This window comes from Penicillium hispanicum, assembly GCF_028827665.1.
Source record: "Penicillium hispanicum strain IBT 35686 chromosome Unknown utg000001l_segment0_segment0, whole genome shotgun sequence".
NCBI classification, from domain to species: Eukaryota; Fungi; Ascomycota; class Eurotiomycetes; order Eurotiales; family Aspergillaceae; genus Penicillium; species Penicillium hispanicum.
In genome coordinates, this window is record NW_026623193.1 from 3,838,782 (window position 1) to 3,855,112 (window position 16,331).

At 55.6% G+C, this 16,331-nt stretch overlaps 4 protein-coding genes across 4 annotated transcripts; 3 read left to right on the forward strand and 1 right to left on the reverse strand.

Moving 5' to 3' along the window:
* Nucleotides 1-1,342: 1,342 nt before the first annotated feature.
* N7459_001443 (uncharacterized protein) lies at nt 1,343-6,013 on the forward strand (the record flags this gene model as incomplete). Its single annotated transcript, XM_056940628.1, has 1 exon — nt 1,343-6,013. One exon carries the CDS (start codon nt 1,343-1,345, stop codon nt 6,011-6,013), a length of 4,671 nt encoding a protein of 1,556 aa, XP_056804908.1.
* An 845-nt stretch (nt 6,014-6,858) lies between these two features.
* N7459_001444 (uncharacterized protein) lies at nt 6,859-7,197 on the forward strand (the record flags this gene model as incomplete). Its single annotated transcript, XM_056940629.1, has 1 exon — nt 6,859-7,197. The coding sequence occupies one exon, from the start codon at nt 6,859-6,861 to the stop codon at nt 7,195-7,197; it is 339 nt and encodes a 112-aa protein (XP_056804909.1).
* Nucleotides 7,198-7,751: 554 nt separating this feature from the next.
* On the forward strand, nt 7,752-9,193 carry N7459_001445 (uncharacterized protein; the record flags this gene model as incomplete). The annotated part of the gene is made up of 2 exons (XM_056940630.1): nt 7,752-7,779; nt 7,836-9,193. 2 exons carry the CDS (start codon nt 7,752-7,754, stop codon nt 9,191-9,193), a joined length of 1,386 nt encoding a protein of 461 aa, XP_056804910.1.
* A 445-nt stretch (nt 9,194-9,638) lies between these two features.
* On the reverse strand, nt 9,639-12,435 carry N7459_001446 (SH3 domain protein; the record flags this gene model as incomplete). The annotated part of the gene is made up of 2 exons (XM_056940631.1): nt 9,639-12,302; nt 12,379-12,435. 2 exons carry the CDS (start codon nt 12,433-12,435, stop codon nt 9,639-9,641), a joined length of 2,721 nt encoding a protein of 906 aa, XP_056804911.1.
* Between the last annotated feature and the right edge of the window lie 3,896 nt (nt 12,436-16,331).

Genomic DNA, 16,331 nt, shown 5'->3' on the forward strand with positions numbered 1-16,331 from the left:
ACGGAGAAAAAAAAGCAAAGGCCATTGGGGGGGTGGATCGACAGTGCAGTCAGATCGGGTTCGGCGTCCCCGATCGATGAGTTGTCAATGAGGCGACGCAGACGCGGTGCACCCAACGCCGGTTCCTGACAGGTTGATATGCATCGAAACTGGGCTCTTCAGCTGGGACTGGCACTGCAATATTCGATGATTTCGAGGGAGAGTTTTGAGAATCGCAAACCCGCTACCGATACACCATACACCCCCATGCAAAGGACATACTCTGGCGCACCGGGGAAACCATTCAGTGGGCCGCGTCGGTTCCCATGCGGGCTTCCGTGCGCATAATCCAACCCTCATAATCCAATCCTGTCACGCTTTTCCCACCAGAGTCCGCTGTGATGGGATAAACTTTGCACTCTGCACTCTGCGTAGGGCTTAAGTGGGCTTTTGGGGCCAGGAAGGAGTCCTGCACGATCCAGCACCGCTTTTCACAGGCCGCACTTGAGACTCGTCACAGCGGCAGTCACAACTGCGCACCAATGATAGTCTCTTTGCCTGGGCGCTGTTAGTGCCGGCGCTGCCGTGAATCGCACGACCCTATGATGCCACTCTGTGCGTTTTATATGGCTGTCACTGAGGGCGCCCTTTTTCGTACTCCCTATTTGCCCCCCACTACTGCGAGGAGGGGAAAAAGTCCGAGCACGTACAAGAAGTCCGCGTCGCAAGAACTAGGGACCTTGCATTCTCGACGTGAGATTTTCGATTACCTGTTTGACAGCGTCCAGATGCTATTTTCCCACACGCATTGAATGACACTTTTCAAGGCTTCATTTATTTTATTTTAAGCTCTTATGGATCTCTTACCTCTGACGTGGCCGCGGCTAGTTGAAAATCCTGACCTTAGGTGCCACACTGCTCCAGACTGTGGCGAAGCAGCTGCGGTGCGGATCAGCCTAACAAGGTCGGTGACTTTCCACTGATTCTTTTATCTACCTGACATCTGCTGGGATTGCTCTCCCACAATGACCATGCAATTAATGCTTAATCGTTTGCTATTGTTCTAGTCTTTGCATTGCGTGTGCGCGTTGAGATACCCCCACGAACTCGTTGCTCCATTCCGTCTCTATTAATACGACCCTCATTTGCAAGCGTCCTGGAGGCTCTGCTCAAGTAATGATTGCATGCTGTTCGTCTAGATCTCTTCCATTGAGGTATCATCAGACTCATAAAGCCCCGGTTTGCAGTGCATAGTGCCTCGAAATATCGCTGATTGGCGTGATGATTGCTATTTTAAATCACGACCCATCATTCGACTACTTGACCTCAGATTGGAGTTCGAGGCTTCAGTCACCGTCACACCATGTCGTACAATCCAGGCGGCCTGCACATCCCGTCAAGGGATTCTTTAACCCGGGTTCCAGATGTATCACGTCCAGGGCCAGTCAACTCGGGAATTGCCTATGTGCCTCGGCTGCCCCGATCTCAACTTGCGAGGCCGATCAACCATACACCACGCAGCAGTCGAGTGTCGTCGCTATCAAATGCCGAAGAGACGAGCCACATCCCGGCTCCCTCAACGGTATATCAACAGACTGGCCGGACAAACCGTCTGTCAATGCTCCCGCGTCCGAGCACTGGCGGCCCAGCATCCACAACCTCTCCAGCACCTTCTCTATCTCCCCAGACTCCCATTCAACCAATTCCCTCCTCGCTCTCCACCCCCGATGTCACCACCCCATCTGCCTTTGCTCCTAGCTACCAGGCGCCTCCCGCCAAACGGACACGCAACGTCCTCCGTCGAAAGGCACCGACAATAGGAAAGCACGTGGAACAAGCCCAATCCCAGAAGTTAAGCCTGGTGATCCCGCAATCTCCTCCAAACACCATGAAGGCTCCACGGTTCCCATTCTTCCCGGAGACGTCGTCGGCTGGACCCTCGGCATCTTCGCAGAGTTCAGGGGACAGGTCACTGAGCAGCGCGGTGGAACCTCCGAAGGCACAGGCACCTGAAGAACTGGCAAGTCTTCGCACTGCAATCAACACCCAAAATCTGTCCCCTCCCACTCCATTCTTCCCTTCTGCAAGCAGTCCCTCCACCAGGTATTCCGAATCTCCTGGCATGTGGAGTCGGGGCTCGACACCGACCTCGCTGTCCTCGTATTCCCCGGGCATCATTCATTCGACCAAAGTTGGTCGCATGAGACAGCCAAGTCCGTCGCAGACCAGACTTCCAGTATTTACTCCACCGTCTGCTCATGCTAGTCCTCAGAGTGCGCAGAGCGATCGATCAGAGTCGAAGGCGCACAGAAGTGCGCTTCCTAGGAAATCCACAACACCAATTTCGCCCACGAGCACAGGACCTCAGAGAAAACCCAGCGCGAAATCCATTGCGACCAACCTCCGGGGCCCTCCATGCAGCCCTCCGCCGAGAAAGTCGTCGATCAACTTCAGTCCACCGAAGGAGTCCACTCAACGCAAGGATTCCAAAAATTCCGATATTGATGTTGAGAAGGCCAGGAGGGAAGTTGAGGAAGCAGAGAGAGAATTGTTCAATTCCCAAAGGGCAATGGCCGCTGCTTCTTCCGGAACTAGTGTCCCCAAGACGCCACCACGGCCGAGCAGAGATGGTGCTCCACGATTGGATCTCGAGACCTCCCCTGTTATCCAGAGCAATCTGCCATACCTCAGAATGACTGGCCACAAAGCACGCGAATCTGTCGAGAAAGCCCAACCTGCCAGCCGGCCACAACCGACCCGGAACCAATCCGCTGCCGTGTCGGTGGATTCTCTCCGGTCTAAGGATCTCTCTCGAATCCCTTCACGAGAGGCAGGCTCTCCAGTCATGGCCCGGAAATCACCTCGGACTTTGGTCAAGGAACCTCCCAAAGAGAAGGAAGACCCCCAAAAAACAGCAGCGTCAAAGCGATTCGGTCTGTTCTCCAAGAAGTCGAAGCCTGACTTGGATAACAATTCGGGTGAACAAGCTCGCCCACCACGCAAGGGCCCAGCTGCAGGAACTGGCCATGAGGGATATGGCAAGTATGCACAGCGTGGCCGAAAAGCGAGCGCTAGTAGCAGCAGTGGTGTAAGAACGCGATCGACCAGTACAACCCGAAGTGCATCCCGTTCAATTTCAAGCAGCAAAGGAAGCATGTCGAGCCGCCCAGATCTAGAGCTCGATGACTTCCTGATGAGCCGCCTCGACCCCGTCATCATCAATGGCGGGGGAGTGGATGGTGCGACTCTATCACGGACCCAAAGTGAACAGAGCATCAGTAGCCTGAGTGTGGCGTCTTCTTCGAATCTTCCTCGGCCCACTCCGCTCACGTCCTCTACTGCTCAATCCACGGAGTCCTTGGCTACTTCTATCGGAGCTTTTGGCGCAACGAAGACACCAAGCGAGTCCACCACCAGTCTGACATTGACACAGAGTAAGAGTCCTGAAAGAACTTCGATCGTTGCAAATCGTCTTCCTCTGAAATCACGTATGCCGATCCCCAAAGGCAAGAAACTAGTTGTTTCCACGAACCCGGAAGCCGGCGTTACTCGCACATCTCTTGCGAATCATGATTCAAGCTCTGCAACACCACAGCACTCGCAACGCACCATGGTTAGGACAACCAAGCCCAAAGCGCCTGCAAAGAGTGATGTACAGCAGCCACAGAAAAGAAAGTCTTCACGGTGGAATATATTCCAAAGGAGCCGTTCTGACGAACCAAAACCCCCTGCTCCGCCGCCGCCGCCTCCTGCTTCTCACACTGCCCAGCTTCACGCTGCAATCTCGCCTGTGCTTAAGAACCGGTCCGTTGCGCATTACGCGCTGGTGGATGCGGATTCGGATGAACTCGATGATATCCTCAACAATGTGGAAGACTCCCCACCAACAGAAGAAGAAATCATCGTACCCGTGGAAGTGCCGGCTGGATTGAACATCAGGAAGAGACATCCGTCTATTTTGTTGCCCTCTCCGCCAAAACTACAGGGCGAGTTTGAGAAGGATGACCGCCCATCCCCGCGGACGGCAATGTTCAACCGCAATATGATGCGTTCGGAATCGGAACAGAGCCCTGAAGACCGCCGCCCCAGACGACTGGCATCCGTGGGCCGCATTCCACAGGTGGTCTCGCGGCGTGATAGGCAACACAGGCCGGCTATACAGTCTTTCTCACGGCCATTCAGTGTTGTTGACTCGCCTTCCCTGACGGCACCGATGCTCGAGGCTACTAATGAAAACCCGGTATTCCCTGAATCGCCCCTGAAGCACCCCTCAGACGCGGCATCTAGCCAAGCACCAGACAGGGGCTTTGACCTGGACCCTGCTTTCAGCGTGCCAGCCCATGTCAGTGCCTTGGATTTCTTGGCCGGGCCCTACTCCGCCGACGAGTTCATTCACTTCTCTCCAAATAAAGTCTCACCTTCTTCGAGCAGCTCGGGGGCTCTAGCAGCAGTAACAGCTGTTGTTCCCAAGCAGGACACAGCACCAATGGAGGACGAGGTGTGGAAGGAATACGACGATCTAATCGATACTGTTCTCTCGCCAGAAGAGCCAGAGCCGGTTAGCTCTGGACAGCCGCAAGAAGATGATCGGTTTGAACTTGCCACAATGGCGAGTCGAGCTCTGCAGGACGGATTGAACAACTCCAACTCCCTTCAACCTGGGCTGTTCGTGCCCACTAGGGATTCGATCCGTTCCAGCAGTGATTCAATCCGTCTTCGTCGTTCCCAGATCGTTTCAGCTCTACACTCATCTCTCACTCCGTCCAGCCAGCCGTCCTATAGCAACCTTATCGCTAGCTACGGCGATTCCAACGACGACATCTCGAATAGCCCGGTCAATCCAGCGCAGCCTCCTTTGGACTCCGTTCAAGAGCAGCAGTCAACATTCCTTCACTCGCTTGCCAATGCCACTACCCCGACTCCTAAGTCGTCTGGTGACCGCAAATCGGTTTTGGCCTCGTCTGAGAGAGATTGGGATACTGTCACCCGCACTAATATGCGATCTGCCTCGTTGATGACTAGTCGGTGGTTGTCCTTTGGACGAGTTCTCTTCAGCCCGGCGCACAACCACGTGAAAGCCGGGTCTCAGGGGAGGATTCTCGTGATTGACGGGCTGGGCAATGACGACTGGTCTTTTTACTGCTCATTGACCTATCCCGATGCAGAGGTCTACAGCCTGAGTGACCGGCCCGTCTCAACGGCCATTCCCCATCCAGCAGCGTGGCAGCCTCCCACTAACCACCATACTGTCTACCACGCCGGGCTGCAAAACCCGCTTCCTTTCCCCAAGGACTACTTCACTGCTGCAGTCCTGCGCTTTCCCGCCGCAAATTCGGAGCTTGTCCAGAGTAACATTATCCAGGAATGCAAGCGTGTGCTGCGTTCTGGCGGCTACCTGGAGATGAGTATCCTTGACCGGGACCTGATCAACATGGGCGTGCGCACCCGCAAGGCGGTCCGCCATCTCAAAGAAATGACCTATCTCGACAACTCAACCATCAGCCTCAAACCAACTAGCGACAGCGTCCAGCGCCTCATTGGGACGCAGGGATTTGACAATCTCCGCCGCTGCATGGTGCGCATCCCCGTGGCAGGAATGGTGGTGCGGTCATCGGATTCTACTACCTCATCATCAAACAAGTCCCTCTTGGCCACGGGCACCACTTCTTCGACCGCGTTCTCGCTCCCGGCAATCTCAGTCACCACGGCGGCAGGAAGCTGGAGCACTCGAACCCCATCCAAGTCGTCTCCTTCTGACGACACTAACATCTCCCTGGGAGACCTTCTCTCCGACCCTTCGCCCTCGGCGGCAAACGACGAGTCCATCGCGAGAATTGTTGCTCGCGTTGGCCGCTGGTGGTATACCAAGTGCTATGAAGACCCGGTCATCCCGGACACCGGCGAGGCCGACAGCAGCATGTGGAACGACCGCAAGCTTCTCCGCGAGTGCCAGAAGCGAGGCACGGGGTTCCGCATGCTGATCGCATACGCACAGAAACCGAGTGAGGTCAAGAGACGCACCGCCAGCGTCTAGCGGTCTTGCTGAACGACCCCTTTCAATGATAAACCTACACTATACGATATGATTCTTTTTTTCGTGATGAGAACTATGACCGGTACCTAATTCTCATGATTTTATAAATACCCATGGGCCTGTGAGCCTTTTTATTCTGTCTATTATCTTTTCATGTTTTTTTTTCGACTTCGGCAGACTGGATTCAAGCATTTTTGAGAAGCGAGCTTCACGATTCAAGACTTGCATTGACCTCACAGTCTTTCTGCGAAGAGTGTATTACAATACAAGCTCAGCGTGTGTTTGATAGCGGGCATGATGATATGATATGATCTTGATGGTTGTGATTCATGAACTCTCTGCATCTGACAGCCGGGGCTTATCTGAGATCTTTCGTTTGTTGAGATAAACCTTCATCTCAGCAGGACTGGAATGGATGGATGAATTATGATTGTTTCTCCTCGAAGTCCCACTGTACTAGAATGTATCACGGATCCTATACTACTGTTTCACTTATAGTAATCCCCCCACCGCAAATGAGCGCGTCCTGTGGGGTGATATGTCTCCCTGGATTGCAATGACGTGGGCCTCGCATTCGGCTGGAGCATCTCCACCTCAATATGCATGGCCGATTCTATTTGATGCGTACTGCCCCTACATGAACTCCTGCATTGATCCCCACGACGACTGACCGCCACTTCGCATGGCGCTCATTCGCATTGATATAAAAGACACGGCGGCCTTGGGCGCCCCGGACACGCCTTGTCAACCACGACCTCGCCGTCACCACAACCACCATCGTTCGTTCCCCTCAGGATTCTCTCTAAGAAAGTGATCTGAATGTCCCACTCACACCCACGACACAGATGCCCTCTGCGCCCGGATCCTTGAAGTATGAACAAGGCCGCTTCCTCGGCGAATTCTCCGTCGACGGCGCCGCCTACCTCTTCACCGGCACACTGATGACGCCCATGCCCCCGTTCTCCATCTCCCATGCCCAGGTTGCCTACGACTCGCCCGAGCAGCTGGAGAGCGAGCCCTACGAGTTCGTCGATCTGCCGGTGGGGAATGATCAGATCAAGCTCAAGCTGCAGAACGGGGTCGAGGTGTCCGGGTCGTTTGACACGCCGTTTCGCCAGGGCGAGGCGAAGGGGTTTTCGCTCCTTGGGGGTGGCGGTGGATGGTTGAAGAGGGGATCTGTTTAGGGGTTCTGGTGGTGTTGGAATTGGAATTGGAATTGGATATATGGATTGGGATGTGTGGGCTGATGGGTGGATTTGATGCAAGGGGTTTGTTCCATTCCGATAACTATCTATAGTTATCATCTTCTGACGTCTGCAACGCCCCGCGTGTATGCTTGGGGGTTTGGATGATGATGGGTCTTTGAAATTCGTCCTTTCTTGCGACCTGGTGGAACTCTGTACGTGAATTGGAATACAGAAGTATAGGAGACGCAGCTCGCAGAACTCGACCCAGTCAGATTGACATCGCTGATAGCACAGCACGTCAGACACGCAGGACTGATAGAAAAACACGGTATGAACACCTACTATAAGGCCGCCTTGGCCCCAGGATGAGCAAGAGCATTGGCACACGTCAAGCGCTCTATAGTTGCCGAACTAGTCAGCGTGAACATCCACCCGCAAGGCTGTACACTCACTGCGCCACACTGAACCCGAGGGGCCAAGAACCATCCGGGCTATTTTAAACCTCGCTTCCCCCTCATTCCAGCCACAGTCTCACTCTTCACAATTGCATAATGTCGTATCAATATCCCCCGCCAAACCGTGAGTGACCAGCTCTGCGATCCGCAGCCGGCGCGACAAAGCTAATGCAGTCTTAGAGCCGCCGTATGGCGCCTACGGACATCCCCAGCAGCCTCCGCACGGCTACCAGCAACCTCCATATCCACAGCAACCAGCCTACGGTGCTCCTCCGCCGCAGGGCCATTATCCGCCTCCACAGCACCACGGTCACTACGCCCAGCCTCCTCCACCGCAGGGCGGACACTACGGTGCACCTTCGCCGCAACCTCCATACGGCGCACCCTCACCTCAGCCCCCATACGGCCAACCTCCACCTAGCCACGCTCCATACGGACACCACCCACCCCCTAGCCAACCGCATGGCTATGCCCCTCCGCCGCAACAGCCGCCCGCCGGTGCACATGGCTACCCTCCACCAGGCGCATACGGCGCACCCCCACCGATGGCCAGCGGCCCTCCCCCCGGCGCACCATCCATGCCCTCCCTCGGCTACGCCCCCGGCCAAACCGCGCCGGGCGACTTCCGGCGCGAAGCCGACGCCCTCCGCAAAGCCATGAAAGGCTTCGGCACCGACGAAAAAGCCCTGATCCAAGTCCTCGCCCGCCTGGACCCGCTGCAGATGGCCGCCGTGCGCGCCACCTACGCCCAGCACATCGGCCGCGACCTCTACAAGGACGTCAAGTCCGAGACGGGCGGGTACTTCCGGGACGGGCTGCTCGCCGTGATCGACGGCCCGCTGCAACACGACGTGGCGTGCGCGCACGAGGCGATCGAGGGCATCGGCACCAAGGAATGGCTGCTGAACGACGTGCTGCTGGGCCGGTCGAACGCCGACCTGGCCGCGATCAAGGCCGCGTACGAGCGCACGTACCGCCGCGCGCTGGCCACCGACGTCGAGGGCGACCTGTCGTTCCAGACGGCGGCGCTGTTCGCGGCCGTCGTGCGCGCCGCGCGCCACGAGGAGTCCGTGCCGGTGAATCCGCAGGCGGCCGAGGCCGAGGCGCGCGCGCTGCACGACGCGACGGCGGCGCGCATGCGCAACAACGTCGCCGAGGTGTGTGGGGTGTTTGCGCGCAGCTCGGACGCGGAGCTCCGGGCCATCGACCACGCGTTCCATGCGCGCTACCATGCGTCGCTGGAGAAGCATCTCGAGAAGGAGTTCTCGGGGCATATGGAGGTGGCGCTGGTGCAGATGCTGCGCTCGGCGACGGATCCGGCCATGCGGGATGCCATTCTGCTGGAGGAGTGTATGGCGGGTATGGGGACGAAGGATGAGCGGCTCGTGGTGCGCGTGGTGCGCGTGCATTGGAATCGGAACCATAAGGAGATGGTGAAGCGGGCGTATCGACACCGGTACCATAAGGATCTGATTGAGCGGGTGCGTGGCGAGACGTCCGGTGATTATCAGCGCTTGATGGTTGCTCTGCTGGAGTAGCCGGTTTCCCTTTCAATGGTGGCAGTGTTCTTATTTCTTGGTGAGGATGCTCTGGCACATATTGGTTGTTCTTGTTCTCCCTTTGCATGTATTCTACTCTTTTATCCCAGTGTAATTAAGTATGAGCTCATGCCTGCACGAAACGAAAATGAACATCACGGTTTTCATATATTGTTACTAGGCTGAGACGCGAAGTACACCTCCAAGTGCCTATCATACATCCATGGACATGCAACGAGTTTTGAGGGCGTCGAAAATATCCAAGGCCGTTAAACGGATATGCCATGCATTCCGGTCATAGCGAGTACACTGCTCAAAAGTACATGTATCGTCCGTGTCATCGTGATCATAAGTTCATGCAAGAGACATCAATAAATTCATAGACATGCGCCCAAGCCAGGGGCATCTAGCCGTCCTGCCGCACACAGATGGACCCGAGATGTATTTAAATCTCCCCAACGACCTTAACATGTGCACCAGGAAACAATCCCGTCCGGCCAGCGTAGCAGCCCCAAAACCAGTCGTCGTTGATATTCTCAACCTCGGTGATATTGGCGCCGCGCGGGAAGACCAGTTCATCCTCCACTTCTTCTTCGGGGTACCAGGACCACAAGGCGTGGACGATCAACCCGACGCCGCCGTCAGGTGGAAAGCGGCGGAGGATAGGGGCGTTTTGCATGGTAGGCGTGCCGGGGTTTTCTTGGACTGGTGTTTGATGAGGGATGACGGGGGCACGCTGGCGAGATGCCTTTTTGCGGCGCTCTTGGCCTTCTTTCCAGCTCCAATCACCCTTGCCCAGCTCCGGAGAGGCGACGGGGCCTGTGGTAGCTGGTGATGAGGAATCGGTGCGCCCGACATGCTCATCTTTCAAGGCATGGCCGCCGACCAGATCCTTGACTATCACGCGTCGCTGACCATCGTCGCGGTCTTCAAATCCTACGACAATCATGCGGTGGCCAGCCAGGCAGCGACGCCAACCATTGTGGCCGTTCTCTTTGCTGATCTTCGATGTGGCCACAAGCTTGAGGTAGCAGTTTGTGCAGACATCATAGTCGCCCTTGTTGCACTGCAGACAGTGGAAACGCGTCACCGAGGCCGGAATTGGGTAGGTACAAATGTCACAGTTAGCAGAGAAAGAGAGAATCTTGTAGCGCTCCGTATCATGGTGGCTGGATGGGCTGTTCGGTGTATCGGCTGGGGTGGATGGTGCAGACGGGGCAGGACTACCTGCAATCCGCCGGACGGGTAGTAGTGGGTGTGTGCAGCATCGTCCCTGGTTGACACAACCGTTGCAGAAGCCCCAGTCACCCTCATTGCACTGGCTGCATTTCCAGAAGCATTCGTTCGCCGAGGACAAGCAAATATCGCAGAACAGTCCGGCCTCCAGCCGCCCTGCGGGATTGTCATTGGTCATTTGTCGTCCTCCGCTCGTGGCCGTTTGTGCGGTTGTAGGGGGTCGTTGATATTTGAAGGAACTGAGGATATGGCCAATTTCCCGTATTTGAATAGGCCGTCGGTTCGAGGATGCAAGCATTCGTTCAAACGTAGCTTGAGCAGACGAGGCGAAGCCATCCCAATGAATACAGCCTCGTCCCGAGCGATAGCAACGGAGACAAAGGTGATAATTACCCTCTCTGCATCTAATGCATTTCTTATGTAGTTCATATTGAATATTCGCTTTGCCACAACGATCGCAGGAGATAGACGGCTCCATGTATTGGACATGAGACGCAGGGGCGTTCGATCGTGAAGATGATGGCCTGGTCCGTCTTTCATATCTCCCTGGAACAAGCGGCGATGATATTGAGGGGGTTGTTTGCTCTGTTGGTGTCGAGTTGTGTGATGCATTGAGCACTGGAGAAGTAAGGGAAGTTGGAGAGTTGGTAGCAGATTGACTGGTGATATTCCTGGAAGAACTTCGTTCTCGTCCACCTCCCATCCATGCATTGGAGACGTTTTGTCCTGACTCTGTGGCTCGTCTTGGCCGGGTTGTGGATGAGTCTGATCGAAGACGTGCGGCCTGAGAGCTGCGAGGGCGTTCTGCCGTCATATCGCTCGAGGATCGGACAGCGGGCCGCAGAGCATCCTCCGACGTCGATGCTTGGTTCACTCTGACAGGTGAAGTCTGCCGACGGCCACTAACATGTTCCGAGTTCCGTCGCTGGTGGCTCTGTCCCTGCCGTGTTGTGTTCGAGCCTAAAAGGTGCGGTCTGGATACAGGAGGCCGTCGGTCGTTGGAATCTCGCGCTGAGGTGCTTGAGTCGCCAGGTCTTTGAGCTGACTGGGATCGTGCGTGAGATCGAGTAGCATTGTCGGGTGACTGTCGACGTCTATGTTCTTGACGGGAGCGCGGCTGTTGCATATGCCTCCGGCGATAGGCATCCGCGATGCGCTCGCTGAGCTCCTCTTCCTGGGCAGGGCCAAGATTATCCAAGTCAATATCATTCAGCAGCCCTTCCTCGATAATCTGTCGTAGAATTTCCTCCTCCATAGTCTCCGCCTCTGACGATAGACTGAGTAGTGATCGTAAGCTCGACTGATGCTCGATGCGCCTGGTGCGTTCTGCGTCGCCGTGTGCCCATGCCGTTCGTTGCTGTCGCCCGGAATCATCTTCCCGCCGCCGTCGAGATCGACCATCATCGGCATGCCGCTCGGTATTGCTGCTCCTCTCCCCTGGCCTATCCAAATGCCCCGCCCGGCGAGCTTCCCGCCGTGCCTGTGCGCGACTCTCCCGGAGACTTAGTTCCCGCACTTCCTCGATCATTCTTCTGTCATCCTCATCCTCTTCTGCGCTCTCATCTTCCGCTGGCGGTGGCGGGAAGACCGGGTCCCCTGGCTTATACCGCTGTGCAATTTCTTCCTTCTCAGCCGCAGATCTGGCCTGGTCAGGGTGCGCTCCCAGCACCATGTCCAGTAAAGTTGTAACGGTGGCATTTGGACGAGTGCCGCGCACCTCAGCACGGCAGGACGGACAGGTAAACCGAGGAGAGGTTCCAGAGGGCGGGCGGCGCGAGCCCTGCGCCGAGAACCATTCTTTCAAGCAAGAGCCACAAAACGTGTGCAAGCAATCGAGGAGGGTGAGGGGCTGGTAGAGGAGCTCGGTGCAGATCTAGAAGGAAGGCATGAGCACCGGCCAACGTAAGGGCGAAGGAATGGAAGGTTTCTGGAAATCGGTGAGCACATACCGAGCACCCCAGCTCTTTCTCCAGATCGGCCAACCCAGGTCCTTGCGCTTGCGACATGGGAGTTGTTGATGGTGTGGAAGTGGACACACAAACCCACGGAACAGCGAGGGTGGGAACCAAGGCGCCGGCGGTGGAAAGTGGGAGGCTGATGACTCCACCCGATCTTATCGTGATCCCACTTTCATCGCCAACGTCTGCAATCGGCCTATGATCACTCCTGGGGGAACTGTCGGCCTTGGTGCTCTGCTCCTGTCGCTTTGCTTTGATGCTCGACGTGCGGCTCGGTCGCAGTTGGGTTACTGTTCCATCGTCCCACCGGGGCGTCGCCGTTTAATTGGTTCTCGGATCTACGAGTCACAATGTTGGGATCTTGGGCACATGTGGGTGAAGTCGAGAAGCATGCTAGATCTGATCGAGAGGTGAGATCGTGAGCTACTGTATTGACTACGAGCGCAAATAGCTTTCACTACTGTCAGACACGCGACGTTGGGCAACAAACGTTGTCATCACTGTCTCACCGGGACTCGATGGTGCGTGCCAGGCAGCAGAACACGGCGCCCTGCTGCGAAGTATGAAGGGACTGGAAAGACTCCATACACCTCACATACGTGCAACAGGAAGGGAGATGAAGGCAGACAGTTGTGTCTATTGTCCAGGCCGGAGCGGATGCCATGAACTAACTATATGGAACGAGCAGGCCATTCAACTGCCTAGAAGGATATCCGGCAGATTGTTTATTTCTGCGAGCAGGCCTCAGCCTCCTTTTAACACTGGTCAGCTTGCTGTGTCAAGGGTGCAGCCCGCCATTCCGTATCAACGAAAGAGGGGCCCTCGAACAGCTCATTCACTCATGCTTCGGTTACACGACGCGGCGAAATCTTCATCGCAGAACAAGATGACGACGTTCCAAGAAAATAACTATTACTACACCTAGTTAGCAGCGTGACAGGTGTCAATGTCAAGCTCATTTTCTGGGAAATCTATCGAATGTGAGAGGGCGTCGGTTGACAGACAAGGAGATACCGTCTTGGTTCAAGCCATCAATGCATCATATTCTGCACCTGCACTCGTACAGGTGCTATTTGCAAAATTTCCGCGAACTATGGTTGCTGCAACAAGACCGAGACTCAGAAATGGCTGCGGTAAATACAAACCTGGAGCTGGAGAGCACACATTATCTGGAAAGCATGTAAGTCCGCGGTGAGAGACCACCCAACAAGGCTCCTCGGCACACGAGCACAATCGACACCCTCTACTATTCCCTCAACATCTAAAATCCAGAGACCATTCGCCTGGTTCAGTTGTCGAGATCAGTGGTAGCGGTCATGCAGGACACACCCAAAACGCCCTGGTAGTGTCGAACGAACGACCCTCACTGGAGGCCCCCAGTACCTCACAGTGACAAGAGAATACTTCGCCGGAGCCCCGATGGTGGCGCGTCTCCGGCTTGGCCATTCCCTTCTTCCGCACGATGATTATATGAGCATAACGATGAGGAGGCAGCGTCCAAGTACGCGAAGAATTGACTTTTGATGTCAAAAGCGCCATCGCAGGCTGAGGAAATCTCGGCAAGGATAGGGCATGACGCCGGAACGCCGGAACTAGGGCCTGGTCACTGGAGGATCAGGTGAACAGTAGGAGTATGAGCTGTGCTACCGGCGCATCCGAGCTTTGAGATGGAGTATGCAGGTGGCTTTGAGCGGGATTTTCCTGGCGCACAGCGCAAGTGCAAAACTGTGGCCGTGTGAGCTGGAGACAGAACGCTGGCCTGCAGACCAGGGGCCTTGTGAGATGCACCCGGGCATTTGGCCTCTGATCGTCGGGTCGGGGTGTGGCTGACAAGAGTCCTGCAAGAAAAAAAATTCAGCATCACATATCAAGCTCATAAGAAGCGGGGGAAAGAGGGGGAGGGAATTTGACGTGAGGCGTGGTGTTGAGTTCCCCAGTGAAGAGGGGGGATCGTCTTCCCCAGAGGAGCTCTAGAGCATTCGACACACTTAGGACGCGTACTGGGGATTGGCACCGGGGACTGTGCTGACACTATTCAAGGGAACGATGAGCCTCGGGGGGCCTCTCTAGGCTCTCGGGAGTAGTTGATAAGTTAGTGAGTTTAGTAGGTCGGGACGCAGGGTGAAGTGGCAGAAGCCCCCGGGCGATGCACCCCGCAAGTCGAAGAGGGCACTTGTCACTATGCAGTTCAGGTCATCTCCGCGGGGGCACCTCAACCAGGCTTCGGGAGACTTACCTAGGACAGAGGCCAAGGGGAGGGACGTGGTGAGGGTTCTTGGAAAAGTTTACGCCGTCTGCTCTGGGCCGATGGGAACGTCTTGGTCGATGTGGAGTTGGCCGCTATGGATTGGGGGAAATGACAACAGATCAACGCCTTTGACCAGGATGGACGTCCCTATGTAGCAGATTAGAGCCGTGAATGGCTCCTCATTTGGACTGGAACTGCTAGTTGCTTGTTCCTCTTAGCTATGACCACGAAGAGAGGCTAGATGGACCACTACCTGTGTCCGGCCATACTCCAATTCAAAATGACACTCGCAGCACTAGGAGGTTTCTGTTGGTCACTATCATCTATCGGAGAGCTTTCTAGCGCCCACCAAGATCCCAACATCGCCTAACGTCTAGTGCACCGTGGCACTGCCGCACCGCCGCCCCAATATCACCAGCCAGGGGTCTGATTTGCTCCGGGGTTGTTATCAACGGAACACGCGGAGTGGCTGCTGCCAACGCTGTTTGCGACTGGGTTCTAGTCCGAACATAGCGCGCCGGCGGTTGGCGCCTCTCCCGCCACGGTGATTCGGCGGCCAAGGGCGAGTCAAGGCGCAATCTCCATCTACTGTACCTCCTGCACGGCAGCTTATCACGCAATTCTGTCTCCTGATGCGCTGCAGCACCATGCAGTTCTGGCCCACCATGCAGTTCTGGCCATACGGGGTGGATTGCGTTTCTGTGATCAGCTGCTTGGGCAGTCAGTGTTATGCATGATCGCCAATGCTTCTTGCAGCCTGCGCTTTTAAATTTTCAGCGCACCGTGCTTGGAGGACACCTAGAGTGAGTATTGGCTATAGACTTATGACCGACCAAGGTCGAGATGGAGACGTCTACTCTGGCTCTCACAGGGTCCGAGAGTAGTACACGAGGGTGGCACTGCCCGAACTGACTGGACAATGTCCATTCTTGTCTCAACGGGATCAACTTGCAATGGAGATAAATACGGGGTGGAGTATATGAGAAAAAAGACCTGCATCGCACGCCCAGATAATACCACGCATTGACCTCCCATTCATGCAGATCCATTGTCAGTTCGCCGCACCAATGCAGCGCCTCATGTATGGAGTGCAGACGACCAAGCGCGTTGCAGCCCAGAGGTCCACCAATGCGCCAATCGTCAAGTCACGTCTGCGACTTTCAACGCACTGACAATCGTGTCCAAGTCGAGCCCGGGCTCAACTAGTCCGGGGCACGATGGCCCCATCGGACGACGCATGCCATAAGCTTGCCGAAGTATATTGTCTTTGTATCTTGTGGATCTTGTCCGAGCTGCCTATCACTTGGGATACGTGTACTCCTGTATCCTGCTCGTCGCACGGACGGAAACGGTCGTGCCTGATCGTCTGAGCGCGTTGTGCATTGTCCGCACTGCCTCAAGTGTCCCAATTTCACCCCTGCAATCAAGAGACGACCATCGCAGCAATCCTCCCTGCAGGAAGCGAAAAGAAAAAAGTCATGTGCTCCGCCATCCCGCAGCGGCGCCTGAATATGCGTTTGCGCCATGCAAGATACTGCACAATAGTCAGAACCGCCCCTCGGGCCTGAATTGAGGACCCCGGATTGCTCGGACGACTCTGATTGACGATGTTCGAATTCCCCAGAGACCAATGTCCGTTCTGTTTTTTTCAGAATTTCTATAGCAAGACCGCCAGTATAGTGCCCAGAGCTAGAAA